This window comes from Ceratotherium simum, chromosome X (genome assembly GCF_057802395.1).
Source record: "Ceratotherium simum simum isolate JZ-2026a chromosome X, ASM5780239v1, whole genome shotgun sequence".
NCBI classification, from domain to species: domain Eukaryota; kingdom Metazoa; phylum Chordata; class Mammalia; order Perissodactyla; family Rhinocerotidae; genus Ceratotherium; species Ceratotherium simum.
In genome coordinates, this window is record NC_141940.1 from 47,705,256 (window position 1) to 47,732,313 (window position 27,058).

The 27,058-nt window shown below is 36.8% G+C and overlaps 1 protein-coding gene across 4 annotated transcripts in view; it reads right to left on the reverse strand.

Moving 5' to 3' along the window:
- DIAPH2 (diaphanous related formin 2) overlaps positions 1-27,058 on the reverse strand; it is an 825,716-nt gene that overhangs the window by 269,689 nt on the left and 528,969 nt on the right. For 2 of the 4 annotated variants that reach the window (XM_087427460.1, XM_014795691.2), the window contains one exon: positions 26,717-26,841. In XM_087427460.1, the coding sequence (XP_087283586.1) occupies positions 26,717-26,841 (125 nt within the window). Of the gene's footprint in view, positions 1-26,662; positions 26,842-27,058 lie in introns of those variants that run through there. The other 2 variants (XM_087427457.1, XM_087427458.1) reach the window with 1 other exon arrangement.

Genomic DNA, 27,058 nt, shown 5'->3' on the forward strand with positions numbered 1-27,058 from the left:
ATCTACTTCTCTCTCAATATATTTATGATGTAGAAAATGTGTGATTTTGGTACCCACTTTAACTGCCAACAAGTCAGCAGAAAGGCTAACTCGTTCACCTCTCTTCTCGCTAGTGAACTTGGTCATGGGTGATTACAGCATTACGAGTACCATAGCCTGGCTGGGAACAGTGAAGAGACACTCCAGGAAGCATATTCCTCCATTTATTTCCATCAGTTACATTCTGCAATGCTATTATATATAAATATTCTCTATCCTTTTAAATCCGGCATAATAAGGGGGGACAACCCCAGCAGTGGTGAAAAATGTTATAAAAATTATTCACTTCCAGAACATCATAGAATTACATGTTTTAGAAACAGAAGGCTGGATGAACATTTTCAATGCAGTCAAAGCTCAAATAAAGAAAAAGATTCAGTTCCTTTCAATCTCTATTTCTCATTTTTTCCACCAATTTACTTTATGTAATCAGTGGCTCTTAAAAAAGAAAGATAGGTCTTACACGAAAAATCAGGAAGCAAAGGGTGAAATGAGACCAAAAAATGCCAGACCAACTCTAGATACGAAATTTCTAGTCCAAGCAGTGCCAGTAATTTGCTATATTCTCTCATTCAGATTAATTTCCTTGTGCTTTCTTTTCTCACCTTTGAAACTAGAGGATGAGACAAGATAAGCAAATTTCAGAATTTAGAGGAAGCTTAGAGTTCATCTTGCATCTCCCTTGTTTTCCAGATAAAGAAAGCAAAGTCCAGAGAGGTGAACCGCTCTATAAGGCACGTGGTAAGCTGCAGAACACAGACATGAACTTCAGATGCCTGAAAGCCTGTCTTGCATCCTTCTCTTGCACACGTTATTTTGTCCAGCAAACCAGTGCTGCAGATCCCTCCCTCATCTCAGTAGCTGTGATTCTATGGTTGTGACAATGTATTATGCCACACTGATATACTGCAATTTGTACCAGGGGCAAAGCCAAATAAGGACACGCCTTGAAACTATTTTAAAAAACCATGGCTTGGTTACCAGAGGGGAAGGGGGGAGGGAGGAGGGTGAAAGGGATAATTCGGCACATGTGTGTGGTGATGGGTTGTAATTAGTATTTTGGTGGTGAACATGATGTAGTCCATGCAGAAATAGTACAATGATGTACACCTGAAATTTTTACAATGTTATAAACCAATGTTACTGCAATAAACAAAAAATTAAAAAATAAATAAATAAAATAAAAGACATGTAAAATGTAAAAAAAAAAAAACGCATAGACTGTACAACACAAAGAATGAACCCTAATGTAAACAATGGACTTTGATTAATGATAATATATCAATATTTGTTCATCAATTGCAACAAAAACACCATACTAATGCAAGACGTTAATTATAGGGGAAACTATGAGGGGTAGAGGGGGCATATGGGAACTCTGTGTACTATTTTCTCAGTTTTTCTGGAAACCTAAAACTGCTCTAAAATATAAGGTCTATTAGTTAAAAAAAAGCTAGTTTAAAAAAGCTCTTCTTTTCAAGGAGTTAAAATGAGGAATGCTAACAATAGAGAAGCATGGCCCTAAATCCATATTTTTGGAATGGAATTCTTCAACCGGCTATAGTAGTTTCTACAAATCATTCCCAATTGGGGTAATAGCATAGATTAGATCAAAGTCCACTGACAAGTAGCATTCAAGCTGAGGAGTAGGGTAAGAACCGGAGGGGTAGAGAAAGCTCCAAAATCCAGTGGGAGGACTGTTGGCAGAGGACATAAGTGGACTTACTGGGTGCTCTTAATTCAGCTAGGGCCTTTCGGGCACACACCTTGAGCTTCCTTATCTTGGCTAAAGCCACTCTATCTACTCAAGCCTTTCCTGATATTGCCTTCCAAAGGTGATCTTTCTCTCCTCTGATAGATTCTTCCAGCATTTCACCTAATATTTGAAAGGCACCCATTTGACCTTACAGTGTCATCTTTTTATGTAAAGGACATAGCCTCTCTTCTGGGCTATAGGCTGCTTCCTGCTTGGATTTGATAGAATAATTTATATAGCAGGTGCTCAATAGGAATTTCTATTTGAATGGATTTTCTTTACTATGTTGAACATGCTAAAGATTTTTGGTTGGTTGATAAACAAGTTTCTCAATAAAGACACTACCCCTAAGTTTTACTGCAAATTAATTCATTTCTGCTAACGACTTTGATTTTTCAAGTTTTCTTTGATGGTCTTTATTTTATGCAAGATTCATGGGAATTTCCACATTGAAAGGGGAAACAATGTTTAGTTACCCTGTGCAACTGTGGGAGCAGACTCAGCATTCAGAGCTAGAAAGAACTAAAAAAATTATCTAGTTCAACTTCTTCATTTTCACAGATGAGGAAACTGATAACCAGAGAGATGAACCGATTTTCAAATGTAAAGCTGGTTTTTTTGCAGGATCAGAATTCGAATCCATATGTCCTAATTTAGTACTCTAACATCCCACATGCCTTTTTAGTTGCAGCTTTTTTTCCTAGAATATTTTTAATTAATTGCATGATACGACAACTAACAATGACTAGCGGAAATGGTTCTATATGATCATAGACTGTGCAATTTAGACACTTCTTACAGTTTCATTTCAATCGGTTTTTCTAACTTCAACACCTTAAGCATCTAGTCAACTAAATTGCTCTTCTTCTATGGAGTGGGCAGAGTACAATGCGTATATTTCAGGGACACTTCTCATATAAATGCTATTTACCATATCCCAATTAATGTGTGTATGTCCAAACTACTTAATGTCACACTAAGTCATGACTACAGACATTTCTCATTCATGAGGAGACATTTAAATGGTAAATTCTGGAGGGGACAACATCTACGTTTCAGCTTGCATGACAACTCATTGTTCAAAACAACCTAGAATGCTGTGTTGAGAAGGATTGTGAAGTCATTTCTAATAGTGGAAAGAATGCTGATCTAGAAAGTCTAGATATCTGGATGGTTTTCCTCGCTATGCTTGGCAAAGGAACTTCATTTGTGATATCCATCTCTTAGAAGTAAAAAACTAGATGAGGTTGGAACTTTGTGGCTAATCAACAGGTGCCTGACTTAGTTATGGAAGGAACTCACTGCAGTGGATTAGCAAGGTAAGGCCTGACTTTGCCTCCAACTTTCCCACCACATACAGTTTTAGGACAAAAGACAAACAAAAATATTATAAAATATTTTAAAAACATGGGCTGAAAAGATGATGGAAGTAAAATATTGCCCTTTATACACGGACCTGATTCTACTGATCCACAACCAATGAGATATACAACTCCAGTTATGTTTCTTGTAGCCAAAATGGGTTCTAATTATCCAAAGCAGTCCTGGTTCTTCAAAATGTGTTCCTGATGAGCAAATGAACTCAAAGATGTGTGTTCAATATCCGTTTAGTTCATGTAGTTTAGACACAGAGAAAACCAAATTGTTTCCAGGCTCTCTTGATACACATACACATCACTAGTTTTATTTGTTATGAATGTTTCAAGGTTTCATTCGGTTTAAGTCATCAGAAGAAAACTAACGACGACCATTTCTACTTCTTGCTGGTAATGATGTCAAGGCCAAGAGTAAACATGTGGAATTATTGGCACAGTGGATAAAGTTTCCTAAGGTCCAAGCATTCATTAAAATGACCAATGTCAAATTACATGTAAAACAGGGTACTGACTAGGTGGAAACCTAAAATAACGATTATTCTAGCCCCCAGGTGGCTTAATTAGTCAAACAGACTTCTGGGGCCATTTTAACTGTAAAAATTTCCCCTTAAGCATAAGCTTACTGAGAAATACCTGAGTATCTCTGAGTAGTATATCATTTAGCTGATGGTAAATGTTTCCAAACCAATTTCCAAACACACACACACACACACTCATGCCATCTTTCATATCATTATTAGCAACAGCATAGAAAGACCTGGGTTCAAACCCAGCTCTACCACTAAATGGATATGAGATCTTGGGAATTTTCATAATATCTCTGAGCCTATAAAATGGGACAAGCTGAAGAAAACAAAATATTTAAAGTGCCTAAATACAGTGATTGGCTAATAGTGTGCATTCAATTAATGTTAGCTTCTTTACAAGCATTGCCATTCCAACAATATAATTATTTCGTTTGTTTCTAAGGCACATGAAGCTAAGATACTTATATGTAGAAATATATTCAGAGCCCTATCAGAAACAAAAGCTGTTGTTTCTTGTAGTCATTTTATTGCTCACAATGATATTTATTTAATTTGTTTACTTATTTTCTATACCCCATAAATGTAGTGAATATTGCCTTTAATTTGCTGGAGTAAGAGATTACATGTGGCCAATGGAATTTCTGTTACATTCCTGTATCTTAAAAATTCTCTGGTCTATTTGAATAATTTTCCTGTCTTCATTGGTATTTTCTGCACCTATTAATTTATTACCCATGAACTTAATTAAAGTGTTGTTTACTGGTATTCCTTACAGATCATTAATGAAAATGTTAATTAATTATAGGCCTCGCATTATCAAAATCTCTAACATAATGAAAGAACCTCTCCCATCCCATTATATCTTATGTCTCATCCTAGAATCATTCCATAGAGGTCCTGTCCAATAAAATATCAACTTATTTTTAAAACCATTTTTTTAAAAATTATGCTACATTAAAGTTCTCTATCATAGTTAATTATCAGTAAGGTAATACAAATAAATGCATTATGTTAAGGTTATGCCAAGTGAGACAGCAGAAAGGATAATAATTTGTTTACAAATACGCACTTGAAGTTTTTAACATGGGCACGTATCATTCTATTATGTATAGTACCCTGCCACTCATACAAGTTTCCACAGACTACGGAATGGAAAATATATCTATATATATTTTCATAGACAGACCATCCTCTTCAAAAAGCATAGCAAACAGTAGTGTATTGGGGTTAAAATCGATCTGAACTTGATTGCTTGACTGTGTGATGCTCTATACAAATGCCAATAGAATGGTCAGAGGAGAGAGTCAATGTTTTTACTGAATTCTCCACTATGATAACAATATTAGCCAGAACAACGGGCACCAAAGAGCACCCCATGATGGTAATCTAGAAAATAACCTCTATAGGGCTCACGTGGTGGCAGAGAGCTTCTCAGATGATAACAGTGAATCTTTTCAGAGTTGCGGACTGATCAATACTATTAAAGTCCTATACTTGTGGCTGCTGAATCACCTTGCTGTCTTTCAAACATTTTACTCAGACATTTCTCCTGGGGAAATTTGCTTCTCTAGTGCTAGCATTTAACTTGGCAAATGAAATTTTTAAAGAAATTCAAATAGTAAAGTAAAACTGTCTTCCTTATTGTTGTTACCACATGCGAAAAACATAAGAGCAATTATCTGAAGCACAGCATTAATGAATACTGCATTTCTCTCACTCATTCACTCATTCAAAAATATTTATTGTTCATTTACTCTACACAAGGCTTGGTGCTAGGTGCTGTGGGGAATACAGGCTGGATTAGCAGTCTCTGCCCACAGGTTTGTAATCCTTCAGTGTAATTAAGGCATGTGTACAGGTGCACCTAGCAAGCCACCACTTATTTAAATCCTTACTTCAATAAGTGCAGACAACAGTTCTGTTCATCGGTTTGTATCTTAAATGATAATTGCAACCTTTTGGGTAAGAACTGAATAGCTCAGGCAGAGTACATACTTTGCTATTCTCTCTCTCTAAGTAGTAGCACCTGGTACGGCATTTTGCACACAGTCGGAACTCCATAAAGAAGTGCCCAATGAAATAATGGAATTTGCTAATTACTCTCAAATAACACCTTCTTTTAGATCTTAGTGCCCAAAAATTGGAAAAGACAATGCAGAATTTAAGCAGGAGGCATGGAAAATGTTTTCTGATACTTTAACAGTCATCACGTGGAAGAAGGTGTAGAATTTGTGTGGTGTCAGAAAGGAGACGTAGGATCAATGGGTGGAAGTTACAGGAAAAGCAGATTTGGGCTCAAATTCAGAACTCTCTAGTAATTACAGCTGTCCAAAAATGTAGCTGGCTGTTTCAAGAGCTAGTTAGGTCCTCGTCGTTTCTCTAGGTATTCAAACAGAGATCAAAATGACCACTTGTCAGGATGTCATAGAAGGGATTCTAGCACTGGATTCAAGAAAAGGTGAGGACTGCTGTGTCAATGGATGAAGAAGCAGTATAGCAAACCTGGTTAAGGGTGCCACCTCCAGAGCCCAACTGCATGGGTTCAAAATCAGCTCTGCCACCTAGTGGCTATGTAACCTTGGGGCAACTTAGCCCCTCTGTAGCAATTTTCTCATCATGTAAATGAAGTTAATAGCATCTACCTCACTGTGGTTGATAACAGGATTAAATGAGTTACAACTGTAAAACATTTAGAACAGTGTCCAGCATAGAGCAAATACTATACAAATGTCTATGAAAATAAATAAATGACATGGATGGCAAGATTATGTCTTAGCATCCACAGAAAGTTTTTTGCTTTTTTTTTTTTTTTTTTTTTTGCTGAGGAAGATTGCCCCTGAGCTAACATCTGTGCCAATCTTCCTCACTTTATAGGTGGGCTGCCGCCGCAGCATGGCTGACAAGTGGTAGGTCCATGCCCGGGATCCAAACCCATGAACCTGGGCTGCGAAAGTGGATCGTGTGGAACTTAACCACTATGCCATGGGGCTGGCCCCTACAAAGAGTTTTTGAAGGAATTTCCCACATGTTATCTTGTTTTATCACAATTTTTCACCTGTTTCCCATCCTCTGGTCAGAGTTCATAGCTTCCACTTACTGCCATCTATGACACTTTGTATATCTCATTTGTGCCACTGATTCCATGAAGAATTTTATTACACTTGTTGTGTGCTTGGCTTTTTCCCCAATGACACTGTGGGCTCCTCAATATAGGGACTCAGTCTTGCCGTCTCTCTCCCTCATTTGTCTGCACAGTGCCTGGATACATGAGAGGTGCTTGATAATTTCAATTCAACTGACAGTTACTCTACGTGGGGTTGACAATGGGAGAAAAATGGGACTTAAACACTTTACCTGCAATTGGTATTTACTGCTTTGATTATCATAACCTTTTAAGTTTGGGGGACATAAGCATTAACTGCTACGTCTAAAACTGAGTAAATCTGAGCAAGAAATGGTAAGTGACTTGCTCAAGGTCACATAATTGGGAGAACTAGGCACATAACTCTAAGTTTAGTATTCTTTCCCAGTAGACTATAGCACCTCAAAAGAAGTGATATTAGACCCTAGGCATGATGTTTTGTTAATATACTTGTTTTCAGGTGGCCAGAGAAATGCTATAATAATCAACAGATCACCATAGCACAGTAAATGTGAAATAATATATGATGACATAAAATCTTCTCAGGATAGGACTTGGAAAAATACTCAGTTGATTTGAATCGGAATGATTTAAAAATAAGCCAGTACACACTGTTCTGGAAGTAGGTAGAGTGTAAATAATAAATAAATGAAATGAAGTTCTTTGTAAATGAAATGAAATTACTCAAGCATGTGTAATAGCACAATTCAAGGGTCAGTAATTTGTTTCGTTTTACAAATTAATAACAAGGGGAGGAACAGAAGAGTAGGTTACTCAAAATAACCTACGGAGCTGCCAAGAGCAACATGGCACTAACACAAATTAGCGAGAAACCAGAACTTGCATATTTTCTGCTGGAACTCTTCGATTATGGTAAAGTGCCAGGCCCAATAGTGCTTAACTTTTTCAGGCCACAATGGTTCATTTGGTAAATGGCTCTATATGACTTGCAAGTTCCTTTCATTTAGCGGCCGGAGAGCAGTGAGCCAAGAGGGCGCAAAGAGCTCACTTTCTCATTAGAAGGAGTTGACTACTTTGAACCAGACTCTCACAGGTGAGTGAACTATTTTGGGGGTCAAAGTTGGACAGTTTGGTTATACATTAAGTCTTTTAAGTCACATGGGTATTATTCTGCACACCGAGGTCACAAGGAAATCAATGGGGTTCCGGTGCCCTAAAAGAGGTATGTATACCCCGGGGAGTATCTTATTCACTAAGCAGGAACTGACACTCTGTGACATGAGGTTTCCATTCCACTTAGTGAAAGCAAGTCCCAAGTTCATTTAATCACTGCTCCTGAGAACAAGTCGTTTCAGAACCAATATCTCATGGCCAAATTTAGTTCTTGTCTGAGAAGTTAAGAAGTTAATGGGACTTACTACTTGTTAGCAGTGTTACTGGGAGCTTGGCATGTTCTATTTCTAGGAATTGTCATTTTTCATCTTAATGAGGGCACAAAGACAAGAAAACGTTAAAAAAAAAAACTTAGGACACTGGAAAGGTCAGTGGTCAGAGACTAGTTATCAAAGGTTTTTCGCTATAATCTAAGCAGGTTAATTTTTTAAAAGAAAAAAGACATTTTAAAGGATTAAAATATTATGCAAAAAGAATATGTGACAGATGGTAAAGCTGAGCAACATTTACTGTAATATCTCACTCGAATCCAGCTGACGCACCCCATTACATTTCATATACTGCATTCTTATTATTAATAACTTAGAAACTCTTTGCAGATTCTTAATGTGTACAAATTCAGATGGAACAATCGATAATTGGAGTTAATTTATATTGCCAATCAACTCTATGTACAGTCCAAGTGGCAGCATCCTGTGTAAGAAAATCATTTCTTTTATATGTGCACGGTTCTGGTGTAACACATCATTTCTTGGTTTGATAGCAGATATTAGAAAGCTTATTCTTGTAGATTAGCTATACTTTGCAACCTCAAAATAAGCAGTTTGTTCTGTGCCATGGGAATCTTAAGCACAGCAAAGGATGTGTCAAAAAATAAGTTGTGCTATACTTCAGAAAATCAACAAAAATCACATTTCATGTCCACTGTTTTGGCTCAACGAATTAGCCTGTCATTTTTGACAAATACAGCAAAGTGTACCGATTTTTCTTTAAAGGTAAAGCCATCTTAGATTTGACAATTAAAAGCATGTGTTGGTCAAACAAATTCCCAGCAAGAGTAAAAAAATAAAAACTGTATTTATAATCATATTTTTTTGTTTTCTACGTTACTGAAACAATACAAATTGAGATGTGAGATGCTTTACCAGGATAAAGGGTTGATGTTCTCTGTTTCTTTCTAAATTTTCTCTTTCTCCCACTCTACAAATTAGATTATGGTAGAGAATTATGTAAGTGGAGAAGTTACAGGATATCCAATCACCAAAGAATCATTTGTTTGGAGGCAGACGGCATAGCTGCTTCATATGAGACATCGTGCCAGATGTCCTGGCGGTGTTCCAATAAGGATGATGACAGTCACTTCACTAATTCTCAGGCACTGCACACAAAGATAATACTGTCCAAAGTGAGAAGGAATGAAACTCACACTTTCAACAGCCACCGTCAAAATAAATGCTGGCCACAGATCCTTACAAGACAAAATAATTTCCATAAAACAAAAAATAGCCAATATTTGTTCTTCCAAGATTGTGGGCAAAATTCTTATATTTTTTAAATCAAAAGAATATATTATCCATACTATAAGCTCCTTCGGGGCAAGGATTATGACTTATTCTCCATGAGATCTCTAGCACCTAGCTAGGATTAATCCTAAATGCTGACTAACTCATTTAGAGGACTGGCTAGTTAAAACTCAACTCAATAGCAATAATAATACCTCTCATCATTTAGATTGGTACAGTTACAGCTAAACTCCTTATCGTGGCCAACAAGGACCTACAAGATCTGTTTCCTACCTGTTTCTCAGTTTTCAACTTATATTAATTTCTCCTTTGTTAACTACACACCAGCCATATTGGCTTTCTTTCTGTTTCTTGAACATACTAAGCTTATTTCCATTTCACAGTTTTGAAGAAGCTATTCTCCCTGACCAAAATGCATTTACCCAGATCACTGCATGGCTGGAACCTCTGTATATTTTAGGCCTCAGTTCAAATGTCACAAAAAGGTCTTTTCTGCCCTCCCAATCTAAAGCAGCACCCTAGGCACTATCACATAACTTTTATTTCCTTCAGCAGCACTTAGCACTCATAGCACTGAATCCCTACTTTTCTCCCCAGCCCCATCCCAACTGAAATTTAAGCTCCATGTTAACAGGGACCTTGTCTGTCTCATTAATCTCTCTACCTGAAGGACCCAGAACAGTGCCTGTCATATAGAAAATGTCTGACTTTCTTAACTGATATTCCTGTTTTCAGTCTCTCTTTTCTTAGTCATTCTGCATGTCATTGGCAGATTGAACTTATTAAAGTATGAATCCTCTCTAGCCGGGCAACGCGCCAGCTTCCAACAAAGAGAGCAGAGCATGTTTTGAGTGTGTCTCTCACCTCCACTACTGTCAGCTGCCTCCAGTTCTGATGTCCTTACTCTATACTGATCTGGATTGATGAGGAACTGAAACAAAAATAATGGTGGAATAACACTTGCAGAAATTAAGAGCAATACTAGGGGTAGTATACAGCGACAACAGAGAGTAAAGTCATTTCTAAAGAGACAGAAGATTGACCATCCGTGAATTCCTAGAGGGTAGGACGTAGGGAGAACCAACAGTAACACAGCCCTTAATGCCATAGAACTTCTCTAAAATGTATGTGTGCAAGGGGTAATTAACCACCTGACTAGGTGCCCTGATGGCATCGCAGGCATGTGCACGTGTGTGCATGTGTATGTGTGTGTGTGTGCAGGAAATGAATAGCCACTTTTGCTTCAATATAGTGCTCTTAATGTACCACGTTGTGTGTGTGTGTCTGTGCATGTACATTTCTGTGGGACACACATGCACGTAGACAAAGTGAAAAAGAGAAAGATGAAAAAGACGCAGACGTATGTGCAGGTATTCACACAAGGGGGCAATCATCTATGCCTCAAGAACACCAATATGACATTGTAAAAGCAAAAAATGAAATCAAGTTTCAGACCGAAGGTAGGATGGAGAAAAGAAACATTCTAAGCATACACTACTGCATCACCAGGATGAACACTTCTAAAGCACTTCACCAGGAATTGATGATAATCTAAGATCATTAGGAGATAGTTAAATTATGGTTGGAACATCCTGTTTATGAAGGTAGATAAGAGTAGTTACTGTGCCTAATAAAATGCCAGCACAAAATATAACTGTTTCTCAATATAATAATGGACTTCAGAAGGCTATTCCTTAAAAAAAAAAAAAAAAAAAAAAGGTATGATTCCAGCATTCAAATGGTTAATGCTCAAACTTGGAAAATCCTGGTTATCTGTCAAAGGGATATATGCTACTGGAACTCCAGATAATTGAGATTGCACTGAATACTTGTTCAAAGAATTTCATAGCCTTTAATGCAGGGGATTCTAAAAACATGAAATGAATGGCTCATGGCAATTATTTGTGATTTAACTGACAACTTAATGCAGACATTTTGATTGATCTGGAAATAGTCAGCTAGCATAGAAGAAAAAAAATCTAACATAACTCTCCATGTGCACTATCCAAACAAATAGCAAAGCAACAGAAGAAAGGCATGATATGAGTCTATATTTTGTCAATGAAACACTTAGAGGGTTCTGAAATCACTAGTTCTTTTCTGTTGTCTGTGTTCAATGCCTTACACAGAATACCTCTCAAGAGTTTAGCTACACTACTCCATGATACTGCTGACTCAGCATCCATTTTGTGTGGCCAAGTGGCCTGCAGGGGCCTTGAACTGACACTAGCTCCTCTCAAAGAGCACGCCCTAGATAACAGCCTGCAGAGTGACAAGTAAGTATAAGTTCCTGATGTGATTTCCCCAGCAGCCCTTGTGAGCAACAGTCTCCCCCACCTCCCAGGGCCTTAGATAAATCTCCCATGAGGCTTACCAAAACTTTGCTCTTTTTGACCAATCTAGCCTTGGCCTAGGAACCCCAAAGCACTCCACTCATGGACCCTAATAAAGGCATGTGCCCCAGGTCCTACCACTCTTTCTGCCTGCACCCTGCCTTGACCTTCCCGTGTGGCCCCTTGAGGCTGCTGTGTACTTCCTCTAGGACCTGTGAGTAATAAGCTTTCCTTGTGGTCTTTTGTTGAACTGGCTCACCATTGATACCCTGGGGCTCTACTTAACGAATGTTAATTTAACAAAGTCACAGCAATACCTTTTCAATCAATGCTTAGGATAAATGAGTCTAGTCAAAAGAACCCTTCTTCAAACATTTCCCTCACTTGGCTTCCAGGCCAGTAGTTTTCTGGTTTCCTCCTACCACACTGGCTGTACCTTTTGTTTCCCCACCTCTCTGTTAAAATTCTTCCCATCTTCCCAACTTCTAAATGTTGGAGTGCCCCAGACCTTAGACCTTGGACCTTTCTCTTCTCTGTCTATATGCACTCTCCAGGTAATCTTATCTAGTCTAATGGCTTTAAATACCATCTACATGCTGATGGCTCCTAAATTTATACCTCTAAGCTGGATCTTTCCCCTATAGTCTAAGCTCAAATATTCTAGGCTTTACATCTCCACGTGGATGCCTAGTAGTGTCTCAACTGATTAGATCTGAAACCAAACTCCTGATTCACCACCACCACAACCTCCCTTCTTCATCATCTAGTCTTCCTCTCCTCTGTAACTGTCATTCTCCTCTTTTCAATCCTTAAATGGCTTTCCATCATACAACAAGGTTTTCCATGATTTTATTCAGAACTACCCTTTCTCCTTCTTACTTTCTCCCTCCCTCACTGCAACCCAGCCACACCAGTCTTCTCGCTGCTCCTTGTATATTCCAAGCCTGGTCATGATCACACCTTAGAGACTTTGTGCTGGTTGGTTCCTCTACATGGGAAGCTCTTCCCTCAGTTATTCACACAAATCATCTCTTCACTTGATTTAATCTCTGTTTCAATGTCACTCCCTCAGAGGGGGCCCTCCCTGACCAATTTATCTTTAAAAAAAAAAAAAAAGCATCACTATTGTTCTTAATCCTTTTGCCCATGTTTATTTTCCTTATTACTTTATCATTTTCTAGTATTATACTACATATTTGTTTTTTGACTATCTGCTGCACTAGAATATATACTCAAAGATTGATATACATATTTTTAAGTTTCTCATCACTGAATCCTCAGTGAAAAAAACAGGGCATGGCACAAAGTACGTATTTGATAAATATTTGCTGAATGAACACATGAATTTGTTACCAGTAGGAATAACGTTACAGTATTGTATTGTCAAAACTGGTAAAATGAATCAGGGAGGAAGTTAATTCAACATTTATACATTTAATGTTTGAGTAGAACAAGGATGGATACACTACACTGGATTAGGAATATAGGAATTTTTTAGAGCTGAAAGGAACATTCAAATTCAAGATCATCTAATAAAATCCCTTTGTACTTAAATGTATTTGTTTGCATAACTTGGAATTATCATTTCATTTCCCTGAATTTCTGTGTTCAGTCTAATTAACTGAAAGTTGATAATTTTATTTCCTCTAAAGAAAATGAGTATTAAAACACTTTATTCTTAAGAACATTAAGATTTAAAAGCAAAGCAATGATTTGACTTATAGAAAAGGAAAAAGGTAACAATCATTCATAAGTCCAAAGAATTTTGGATCAATCTTAGTATTATTAAGCTAAGCACATATTGGCATTTTATGTTATGAAAAACATAAATAACAATATATAAAATATGTGCAGAAAAACAGTGAGGCAATACGTTCCATGTGTAGGGTGACTGAGTTAATAAAATTACAGAAATCTTTCTTTAACTCTCATATCAATAATGTTAATCTCATTACTCTTTTGGTATCTCACACTCACATGCCACAAATCAAAAGACTTGCTAGGTTTTATGACCTTGAATCCAAACTAGATCTTTTGGTATTTAAAAAAAACCCTTCATTTTAACACCTAGACTTCCTGCAGGGAGCAGGGTTTGTTTCTTCTGTAAGACTAACCCATGTCAGTTGCATTTCATTTTTATTTGAAAAGATTGATCCAGTGTTTTTATAGCTCTCGATTAAGCTGTTTAAATACAAAAAGTAAATGTTGAAAGAGGAAACCACTGTAGTTAAGCTCTATGTAAACGAGTAATGGGCAAAGCTCTGGTGGTTTGAAAGTTGGGTTTGGATAAATATCTAAATCTATTCGAACCTCTTTAGCTGAAAAATTCCAGCTCCCACCGGGTTACTAGAGCTTTAGGTTTTCCACCAAACTTTTCAAAAATACCCACACTGAATCCCTAGCCAACAATAAAAGCAACTTTGGGGGAAAAAAGTTAACAGAGTTTTTGAAACATAAAATGTCCTCAGTATTTGGTTCAATTTGAGAGATTTGTAACTCTCCAACTTTAAAACTCCACTAGGAGTGCAAATCCAGTAAGACCATGGACGAGGAACTATATATAGTAGAATTGCAACTAATCAAATCATTGTTGAGGTAGCAAGCCATCAAACATTTTTAACATCTATAAATAAACAGATAAAAGTAAAGATTCGTCTTCACCTCTTCCTGGAATTCTTATCCATCCTTCACATCTTAGCTCAAGCATTACCTTCTTCAAGAGAGCCCTCCCTAACTAGGTTGTCGATTGGCGTGGCATTATAAATCTCTTCCATGTCACCTGCCATGGTCATTTGTGGAGTTGTTTAATGTCTATCTCTTCCACCAGACTAAAACCTCCCTGAGGGTAAGCATTACGTCATGTCTTTTTTGCTCCTCATTGTATTCCAAGCACCTAGCACAATGCCTGGCATATAGCAAGAATCACTAAATAAATATTTGTGGAATAAATGAATTGTCAAAAAACATCAACTAGGTGCAAGACTTAATATGCTAGCTTTTGTTATGGAACATTTCAGAGGAGACATGAGAAGATAAAAGAGCTTTTTAAACTGTAAAATACTATACAAATACAAGTTGTTATTACTGTATTACAAATCCAAACTATAGAGCAGTTAAACGCATTATTGAAAGTAAAAAAAGAAACGCATCTGCTCCATCAGACACACAAGTGCATGTGCGCACACATACATGCATAAACACCTTTCTCACACTGGAAACAGTTCCGGCTTTAGTCCTTACTTGGATCAGTCATTGGCAGGGAGCAAGTATCACCCCATTCAGGGAAATAACACGAGGTGGTTGGAAGAAGGGAGAGGAAGGAGAACAAGAGTTATTTGCCTTTCAGCTCTTTACAACCCACCAAATACTGTTCAAACTTTTTAGAGCAATATTCTTGATCTTTTAGAATTTGATTTTTTACTCTCTTTCCTAGCAATAACTCACACTATTCCCAGGCAAACAGGTCTACTTGATGTTCTTTCAACACATTTTTGGTCTTTGAGGATTGAGTCTTTGCTTGTGTCTGGTCTGTAACTCTCCAAAAAACCTCCCTCCAAGTTTTTAGTCAGAAGTGATCTTCCACCACTCTGAACTACTATTAAGATGATGTATGTGAACAATCTGTGCAGACCAAAAACCTCTATGGATGTACTAGGTTTTATTATTTTATAGAATGAATTTTCCATCATGTCTATTGCATTTATCATACCCACATTGTCTTATAGTCATTTGGGTATATTGTTGATTCTGTTTACAAATTTATATGTTTCTGAAATGAAAGGTCCATGTCTTATTCATTTTTGTATACCTCACAGTCCTAATGCTTTGTTCACAAGGCATATTGAGGCATTAAAAGAATGACAAAATATATGTGTGGGCAAAAGGGAGATACGACGTAGAGCAGAGGGCAAACTCTCTGTATCAATTATGTATTGATATCTGAATTTTTAGACAAATATGTTAGCTAACGTAACACATATGCCCAATCATATGGCATCTCAATGCCTATAATCAATTAATTATTTTTAACACGCACTGTGAATTTAAGCTATTTAATTCTATAACAGGGGAATCACTGAACAAAATAAAGTTTAGTAATAAAAAAGTCATGTTTGTACACACAAAAAGGCCTATCATGTCTAGCTGATCATTTCAAATCTTAAATTTTGACTCTCCTTCAACCCAATCCTAGAATATCTGTATACAGCCCAGTTTGGGCGAGTTTTTGGAATGCAAAATCAATTTAATACTTACCTAATCAGACATAATTAGTGAGGGGCTATTTTGGGGTTTGTTTAAATAAAGACATTAAATGAATTTCAAAGTCATACAGAATCACATTTTGGATGACCCAGAGGATGTAGCAAAATATTTTTAACTACCACCTCTATAAAATACTCCAACATCCTTGAAATAAAATGTCAGCAGAGAGGAAAGCATGCATTCATTCATTCACCAGACATATGGTGAGCCCTACTATGTGCCAGGCACTTGGAGTACAAAAGATGATGACCACAAAACCAACACAGTAAACATCCTGCACACAGAGAGCTTAAGTTTCCGCAGGAGTTGAATCTCATCGCCTCCATGAAGCCGCTCCAAACCACAACTGCTCCAATCTGGTTAACTCTGCATTTAGAACCAATGTCACACAACTAAACTTTATTAGACTTCATCCTTTTAGCCACTTATTTCTTATAGGTGTGCTCTTACCTAAATGTTAAGCTTCTTAGGAGCAGAGAGAATATTTTGTACTTTATTTTTACGCTTCAGTCCCATGGCACCTAGTATAGTGCTAAGATCTGCAGTAGATGCTTAAATAAGTATATGCTAATTGATTGATAAAAACATGGAAAGAAACATACCTTTGAACCTAGAGAAATTGTTGGTACAGCCAGTTCTCCAGTTCTTAATTATCTGTGCTAAGGGAGACGCTTAATGCAAAACAAAGGATAATATACAAGTCATTCCCATTTGGCTTTAGAATGCATTCCCATACTTAACTTTTCGTTTGGGTCTTTTGCTTGGTTTAGGAATACATTTCCAACAAAATAATGAAGTTGCAATGTTAACTCCCAACTGTGGTCAAAGCCGGAACGCTGTCTCACTGACCAAAAAGAGGGGAAGAGATATTAAAATGCCTATTTAATTTTTATCCTGCGCTCTGCTCACTTAGCAATGAAATCATCATGTATTGTTTGTTGCTATCTTCTCTCTGTCAGTTTTACCTCCCTGACTACATTCCTTCTAGAGAGCAGGAAACATACCTTCCTGTTACTTTATAGGTGTCCTAGCATTTAGAATATCACCTCTCATGGAGTATGCAAGTATCTTCAAATTCCATTTGTTGTCTCTTCCTCTCTCCTAACAAAGTGAAAAAGGTAGGGATTTGTTTAATACTAAACATCTGGATACTCCTGGAGTAATTAGGTGTAAGGATCCTGCTTCCTCCACAAGTATTCATTACATTTTAAAGAATGTACCTTTTCTCTATCAGTCTAAAAAAACCAAACAAATCTAGATAGAACTTAGATTTTTAAATTAAGTTTGGCGTGCTCCACTTTGGTGGCCCGAGTTCAGTTCCCTGGTGTGGATCTACACTACTCGTCGGCAGCCACGCTGTGGCGATGACCAACAGACAAAATAGAGGAAAATTGGCACAGATGTTAGCTCAGGGCAAATCTTCCTCAGCAAAAATAAATAAATAAATAAAAATAAAAATACAAACAAAATGAAGTTGGACAAAAGTAGACTGTGGTTGTTTATAAAGAACATTTTCCTTGGGGTAAATAATCTATTTCCCATTTGTGAGGTTTAGGGCAGAATGATAAATGACACCCATATACGGTTTTCCATTTTACAAAGCATGTTCAAAGTCATTATTATATCTAGTCCTAGTAACAACATATGTGAGGTAGGCAAGGCAAGTATTATTGTTTCAGCTTTACAAATGGGGAAACAAAGCATCTTTCCTAAGTTCGAAAAGACCAAGGCTAGAACTTAGATCTATTGACACTCGGTCCAAATATCTTTTCATTCAAATGATTAATAAAAATGCTTTGTATTTGTATAGAACATTAAAGATCGAAAGTACTTTTATGTATACAGAACAGATAAAGCAGACAGAGTATTTCTCAACAGTGTGCAAAATGAAATAGGATCTCTTCAGGTTCTGAGTCAGACCCATGATAAGGGAATCTAGTAACTGAACACTCGCTGTGCACAAATTTGATAACGCCTTAGTAGATACAAAAAAGCCATTTACTAAATATTTGCTTTTGATCAGGTAAAGAGGGGTTTATCTGATCATACCTTTACCCCTTGGAATCATTTTCAACTCAGTTACTCATGACTTTTCTCTACCCATACAACATCAGTTAGTGACTAGGTCCTATCTCCTTTTGCTGATGATCTTTGGAAAGCTTTTTTATAGTTCTTTTTAAAATTTTTCATTGATTTTCCATTCTAACCTCTGGTGAGTCTCTTATCTTTAAATGAGTAGCTAAGATGTAATCCTCTCAATTTGATTATAATTCTAAATGTATATCTTATGAGATATATGTGTCATCAAAATTCAACTGGATAATTTTCAGTGATGTTAGTTATATATTTCTTTCCATTTCTAACTTCACTAATGAAGTGGAACAATGTAATAGGTTATCATACTATTTTACCTTTGCAACACAAAGGAGTGTACCATTACATGATTACTAAACATAATGACTTGCTTTCTTTTCTGGCATTTCTTTTTCAGTCTTCACCTTCTAAAGCTAATTCACTTTCTATATCTTAAAGTTTAAAACCAAAAGAAAAGAACAGGGAATGTTCAATGAAAAGCTAAGTTTACTTGCTATAATTTTCATAAGCTATATCTCAAACAGATCCTAACTAGAAATAACTGAACAGACTTCTATTAAAGAAAAAGATACTAATTATTTTTCTACATTATGATAATAGTACACGACCAATTTGGCCGCAAGAGTATATTACTTGAATAGTTATACTAACATCACTATCATTGCCTATAAACCATGTATTTAATATACTACACATGCTCTTCATAATTGAAAATAATACGAGTTTCAGTAAATTTTAAATCAAAGGAAAAGGCAACAAACTCAAAGATTCACTGCTACGATAACCAATTTATGCTCTTGTAAATAACAAACTGGCTTTAAGTCACTGTGTATTTGCTACATGTTCTCTGGTACACATGCATACACAAAAACACAATTTATTGTATTTTGGTGATTTATTTTTTCAAGGTTTTTTTTAATTATTTCCACTCAATTTGAATAAATCTAACAGAAAGGTTTTTAATCTCTAAAACTTAGCTTCTGGTGGGAATGATGAGAATTTGTCAGGTTGGGGGTACATTAACTCTTTCAGACAAATTATGTCCCATTTTATGTTCTGAAAAAGATGATTTCCCAGATGAGTCTCTAGTGGCCTGTAAGGGTTTATACACCCTCTAACTGAGCAGTATATCCTCTTCTCACTGTCAGCATCATGCACCAGATGTCTATCAATTCCCTGAACACAGTTTGAAAAATGTAGCTCATAGTCTATGTAATTTCAGGCTGAAGTTCAAACAAGCAAGACTTCTCAAATAGAAAATTTTTGTGCTGACCGATTCTACAAAACATATGCTCCATTCAGACAGTTTCTCAGAATGTGATTTTTATTTAAGAGTTTTAGAGATGATTCTTAATACCTGCATTTTAAATCAAAACACAATAAAGGAATAACATTGGAAACATGTTAGACCCCTTTCTTTTGTCAAACTGAAGTTATGCCAGGATAACACGCTAACATTATCTATTTACTTGCCATAATGTTGTTTAACATTAATCATTATACAATGAACTGTAACCTATTTAAATAAAAAATTATTAAGACCACCTTCTACAAAGCAGTGTGCTAGGCTATTGTAGAGTACTCAAAGATGAATAAGAATCTGTATCTCAAAAGATTTTATAACCCAGTGTGCAAAACAGGCATGCACATAAGCAGAGTAGAGGCAAGCCAGCAAGTACAATAATCTAAGTATTAAAATGTTATGAGAACACAGGGGACAGGGAAATTAATTTTGATTGCTATCATTAAGGAAGGCTTTCTGGAGGAGATGGTGTAAGTGAGCAGCTAATTTTTAAATTAGTTTACAAACCTTTCAAAAATAAAATTTTTCCCATTTGAGCGAGATTGGAAAGGAAGCAATAACTAGTTTCACAGTGAATGGAATTCATCCCAGATTTAAGAAGCTTTCTGACCTTGGAGGCAGCACAATACCATGGTTATGAGCACAAAGCTTGGAGTCTGAAGGGCTTGAATCCAGACTTGAATCCTGGCCCTCAGTAATCAGAATTACTATGTACATGATTTCACACATGTGGCTGAACCTTTGAACCTCTGTAGCCTCAATCTTCACATATTTAAAATGCGGGTAGGGGCCGGCCCTGTGGCTTGGTGGTTAAGTGCGCGCGCTGCGATGCTGGTGGCCCGGGTTCGGATCCCGGGTGTGCATCGAGGCACCACTTCTCCGTCCATCCTGAGGCGGAGTCCCACATACAGCAACTAGAAGGATGTGCAGCTATGACATACAACTATCTACTGGGGCTTTGGGGGGAAAAAATAAAATAAATAAAATCTTTAAAAAAAATAAATAAAATGCGGGTAATAATAGTACCCACCTCATAGGATGGCTTTCTAGATCACTTAAGATTGTGTGTCTGTGTGTGTGTGTGTGTGTGTGTGTGTGTATTTTTTCTTAGCATTGTGACTGGCACATGACATTCATTAAACAGTTGCTATTATTACTATTTTCTTATTTTTATTTTTATTAATATTATAAATGATTATACTTTCTATTTCAAATCAATGCACAAATAATTGAAATAAAAAACGTCCCAACACCATTATGAAGAGTGTGTATTTCAAAGTATGCTCACAATCTTCCTTTTTAAAAAAGCAATATTGGGGCCGGCCCGGTGGCGCAAGTGTTTAAGTGTGTGGCAGCCCGGGGTTCGCCGGGTTAGGATTCCGGGCGCGCGCCGACACACCGCTTGGCAAGCCATGCTGTGGCGGCGTCCCATATAAAGTGGAGGAAGACGGCCACGGATGATAGCCCAGGGCGGGTCTTCCTCAGCAAAAAAAGAGGAGGATTGGCAGATGTTAGCACAGGGCTGATCTCACAAAAAAAAAAAAAAAAAGCAATATTTTGCCCATGTGGTTTTCTAAAACATAGTATATGCATTTCAATGTACGCATTATCTCCATTACTGACCACGCTTTTTTGTTTGTTTGTTTGTTTATCCTGGCTCCTCTCTCCCGGTGCAATTTCATTTAAAAAGCCCGGTGGCGCAGTGGTTAAGTTTGCGCGCACCACTTCAGGGGCCCAGGGTTCGCAGGTTCTGATCCCAGGCGCAGACCAATGCACCGCTTGTCAAGCCATGCTGTGGCGGCATCCCATATAAAGTAGAGGAAGATGGGCACGGATGTTAGCCCAGGGCCAGTCTTCCTCAGCAAAAAGCGGAGGATTGGCATCGGATGTTTGCTCAGGGCTAATCTTCCTCACAAAAAAGAAAAAAAAGTAAAACGTTTTCCTTTGAATTTCCTAATTTTCTGAATTTGAGATCAGCAGGCAATTGAAGGTAAGGAGAGAGAGTCAGAGCCAGTGAACTTCCCTCCAGTCTAGCCTAAAGTTCTTGATTTTTTTTTAGGAGCTAGAAAATAGCATGGGCTACTACAGTCATACAAAGAAAAGGTTTTGCTCTTGAGGTTTCTTTTTGTTTTTGTTTTGTCAATTTTATATAGCATCTATTTTACAAAGTGTGGATCATCATCTCACTAAAACCTGTTACTGGCATGTTCTCAGAGGTGATTAATGTTACTGTGGTTGAATAATAACTGTTTTTTCATCTTTTTAAAAATTATTCTCATAATAAAGAATAGTGGAATAAAAATTAACATGATTGTGGTGCAGTGGAGACCCCAAATCTGTTTTGAATTGTCTGGTAAGGACAATGTGCTTCCTCAGTAACTTGATTTTTAACCACTTCAAATGACTCTCCCTCCTACTATGAGGAAATCCCAGGTGTTGATAGTTAGTTGACAGGGTGTTAATGTCATTAACATTCTGTCAGCTCTTCTTGTCAATGTGTTAATGGGGCCCCTACTGCTCAGTCATTCCCTGTCCTCCAGTTGGTGAAATGATTTAGCCAGCAGTCAATCAAAAAGCTAAGCTGATTTTGGGCAATAAACAGCCCTGCTATCGACAAAATCTATGTGAGTAAATGTGGTAAGAAATTTGTCTACAGGATATAAGCAGTAAGGTCAACATTGTGGTTAGTGTGCTTTTTAGACAGTTTAAGATGTTAAGAATGGACCACAACACACATTTAAAAGTCTAAGAAGCCCTCTTTTAAGAATGGTCTTCTTTCCTGTTGGAAAGAGCAAGGAGCAGTAAGTAAAAGAGATGCTTTGATTTAAAAAAAAAAGGAAAGAAAAACTCTTTCACAGTCACTGGTCAAGCAAACAAAAGCTGCAAAAATCAGAATCTACATATAATGTCAAGTCAAAGAGAACAGGCCTAATGATTATCAAGAAATCCATTCACAATGTTCCCTGCCACCTCTCTTAAGCATGGGTTATTTTTCAAAACTTTGAAACCAGACATAATTCTGAACATCACCACAATATTTGCAATAGGGGCCACACGCAGACACAGACTACATAATTCCTGGTAACGTTAAAAGATAAAAAGAGATGACCTCTAGAAATTAATGAATTAAAAACAAATGGGACCATGGCAAATAACTTTATGAGTTATTGAAGTTACCCTGACACAATTCGAGCTCACTACAATGACACAGAAACAACTGTGGTTAATTTTATCATCAGATATGGAAAATCCTCCTCATTTAATAAATGAGAACATTTTTCAAAAGCTTAAGTACGTAAACTTAGGCAGTGTCTGATACATAGTAAACATTCAATAAATAAGAGTGATTATCATCATTTTTATAACTTACTAAAAAAGGAATATAGATTCTATTTCAATTCACTGTACAAACAATTGAACTAAAAACTTTCAATACTATTATCATGATGAGCATATTAGCATGAAGAATACTAAGAACTTTGCTTTCTAAAAAATCAGGATAATATTAATAATTTTCCCATACGGTTATTTGGAGTTTTGAACAATGTGCATTTCAATATACATAGCACTATTATATCCATTATAGACCATTCCCTTTGATCCTAAAACCTCCCTACTAAGATTTATAAGAGAATTTTCCCCATTCTCCCTGTTTTGTATAAAATTGTATTGGATTTTGCATAAAATTGTATCTTGTATAAAATTAATTTTGCTTATTTTATTCTTTCCATCTACTTTTTTGAGTCAGAACAAGCAACCAATTTTGGGCAGAAAAAGGGACACAGAGGTGATGAGCTTCTGGCTCATCAGAAAGCCACTGGCTATTCTTAGGTATGGAGTATCCCTTCTAAAACTGGTTATACTTTGCATGCACGCTCTAAAAAGGTGATTCAATGTTACTCAAGATCCCAAGAAGATTTACGTAAAGAAAAGTTTTATAACTATAAGCACAGCCTACCACTGTTTAACAATATCCCTTTTGAAGTGCTAAGTAAAAGCAGGAACTTGGACAAGATGATCTCCATTGTCTCTAGCTATAACGTTCTGTGATTCAACACACACTGAGTGCCGACACGTTGCTAGGTGCTGGGCATTGTTATCGGCATACAGAAATGAACACACCAGACATGATCTCGGCCATGGGGACAGCAAGACAGAGAAGCAAGTAAATGCCAGACTGTCACCAGCTTGAGGTCAAGTTTTCTATCTTGTGCACTGTTGTATTTCATGGCCTGGCAATGTCTAGCATATTATAGGTGTTCAATCAATATTGTTGATACCAGCTCAACACAAAGTTGACATGAGGGAAGCCATATTGTAGAAAAAAAACATATTGTAACTTTGACTGACCTCTGATTAACTGACATGCTCTGTGGATTTTATGGCCTCTCCCAGTTGCAATAAATAGATAACTTTGTTTTTTTGAGTTCTTTAGGAATGTGGTGACCCCCAGGCAGAGAGTCCATGCTGACAGCCATATTCAATGACAACTGAAAGATCAGGGTACAGGGTGTTGCTCTGGTCTCTGATGCATATCCAGTAAAACCAAAGACTATCAGGAACTAAGAACAGATGTCTGCCCCCACCCTGAGATTAAATATCTGCCTCCACTTGGAGATTAGATGTCTGCCCCCACCCTGAGAACAGATGCCTCCCCCACCTGGAGACCAGCCCCTATATAACTGGCCTGTAGTCTTTGTTCTGTAAGATGGTTCTTTCGGACATTAGTCGGTCATTTCCCCCCTTGCTAGCAAGCTGTAATAAACTGCCCTTTCTCTGCCACCATCTTGCCTCTGACAATTGGCTTTTGTCTCGCAGCCAGCAGATCGTGCCCTTTGTGCGGTAACGTTGTGAAAGAGTAAGGGTAAACATAGGGTGCTATGGGACTGAGTCCAACCTGGAGATTTGGTGAAGATTCAACCTGCAGATTAGTTGCTCTCTGGCCATCAGGCAATTCCTGCTAACTATAGCACTGACATTCTTCTGAAAGCCCAGAGGTGTGGCACTGCTATCCAGTTTTTGAACTCATAGTCCTTACAGAGAGATTACTGTTTAAGTAGTTAAGGTTACTTGCAAGGGAAGCTACTCCCATACTTGCGCCTGCAGTTATTCAATTTAAAGGGCAGTGACCTGAAGCAAAACAATTTCTGGCAGGGGACAGAAACATTGAAAAGATCATCCAGTACAAAGAATCCTATACTAGAAATAAAATCATGGTTCTAATTTTAAAACAGAATCAAGTATTCCACAATAAAATATCCTTCTCTTTTGGAACTGTCAAGGAACTAGAAAAAATATTAAGTAGGCACCAGAATTCATATCACATATATCCATATGACGATTATGCATTTTGTTTGTCATTTTCTAGAAGATTGAAACTCTCAGTGGGTGCCCAAGCAGTCTTCCAAAGCAAGAATGATTTGAGCAACAGGTTCTATCATTGTTATTCATTAATTTGGAGTTTTTAAGCAACTCAACTCAATATTCTAAATTTTCTTCTAAAATATATTGCTGTATATTTTGTTTTTTAAAAAATATGATATGCAAATAACAGCCCCATACATTTTAATATAGTTTTCAATCCCCTTGTGGACAAACAGTCACACTTTAGTGCCACTTAAATGAAGACTAACCATTCATTTGTAAAATACAGATACAGAAGGCTCTGGATTTTCATTTTAAAGTGCTTAATTACCTGCATAAAGAGAGAAATAAAATAAAGAGTCCAGGCCAGGTTCATGAGGGTTTGAAATTACTTTTCTTTTTCTAAATGAGCAACAAAGACTCCTCAACGTCGCAAGTTGTTGTGTGGCCAAAAGCCAACTGTAGAAGAAAATGTTAAAAAGAACAAGGGGATCGGGAACTAAATTCAAATATATGAGGCAAGAACCAAAATCAAAAGTTGAAAAATATAGGTAGTGTTTCCAGCCACAGGACAATAGAACATATTTGAAAGAAAAATCTAATCAGCCATAAAGTTAAATCTCCACATTAAGTATTCCAATGAGAGCAGTTATGTAATCCAAGGTTATTTTTGAGGATTTCCTGCCTCTAATTATCCACAAACTTATATTTCTAATATTCCTATTTATGAAAGTACTCAGCATCACTAAAGGACCACACGAAACAAGGTATTAATTCATGAACCAAAAGACGGAGAAGGAAAAAAAATTTTCATGTAAATCTAAATCGCCATTCTCAAGCAATTCGAGTTTAGTACCGTAACTTCCAAGTTGGGCAGAAAAGAAAGCTGATCAGAGAAGAAAAAGGCAATAGATTTAACCTTGAAACAAGGTGACTGCCATACAGTTGAAGGAATTTCCTTATTATCAGATAAAGAATTTACAGTATTTATTCTCTCTAGAGATATAAAATAGTGAATCAATCTGAAGTTCAAGATATTTATTTAAACCCAGAGGAGGATGATACAGCTTGAACTTTTGAAAACCAAAATAGAAAAAAAATATATCAGCTCTAATGTAGTTTATCTTTAGACACCAGATTTAACATTAAACAATTCAAGCTAAATGCTATTTCTCAAGTCCTCCTTTTGTATATTCCTGTAATTTATATGAATATACTGTATGTAAAAATAGAGGTTTAAAAGCATTTATTTAGCAGGAAATGCTTAATGTGCTACAGATAAATACTACGATTTATTTAAATACATAACCTACTGATCAATTCATCTATCGATCCATCCAGGCATCCATTTTATCCTTAACAATCCTTTCAGTCTACTGATAATAGTCATATACTCTGCCCTTGAAAATACGTGTGCCCTCGGAAAATACCTGCACACACACCAAGAGAAAAAAAAATCTCTGACCAACAAAAATCTTCTCCTGTTGATCATTTCCTTTAAGCAAGTGGTTACATAAGGAGATTCTTCGTTTTGTTTTGTTTTGTTTTAGGTCTCATCAAGCCTCATAAGACTTACCTTGCATATCTTGTGGGCCTTCAAATGAAATTCTCCTTTGAGAAATGGCATTTTTTTCTTATACAGTTGTTCTCTTGCCTACTCTACCTGGTTCAAAAAATCATGAACTAAAATTGATGCTGCTAATATAAACACAGCCTATACACAAATTCATCCAGACAGTGTAAACAGAATGGTAAGTTTAGAACTAACCACGTAGTAAATAGACAGATAGACAGAAAAACAGACACGCACATACACACAGAAACTAACAAACAAACAAAATACTTAAATAAATAAAGGATATCGTCATCTTGTCCACAAACTTATCATGTTGATTTTCTGTTTGGGGGAATTTCTTGATGTCACGTTCCAGATGAACAATCTGCTGTTCCATCGCTGCAAGGTTGCTCTTGAGAATCTGAGCTGAAACTAAACAACAACGTGCAAAGCATTTAGAATATTTTACCAGTTAGTCCACAAAACAACTAAAAGAAAACAGTATCAGTCAAAGTATTTTTTTAATGTGGAAAATTGTTCCATGAAGTCAACTCACATTTTTCTGAATTACTGCTCATAAAAATTGTATGCTCCACAAAATAAGTGAAAATGTGTAATATAAGACACCAAATCATCATGTTTAATATGG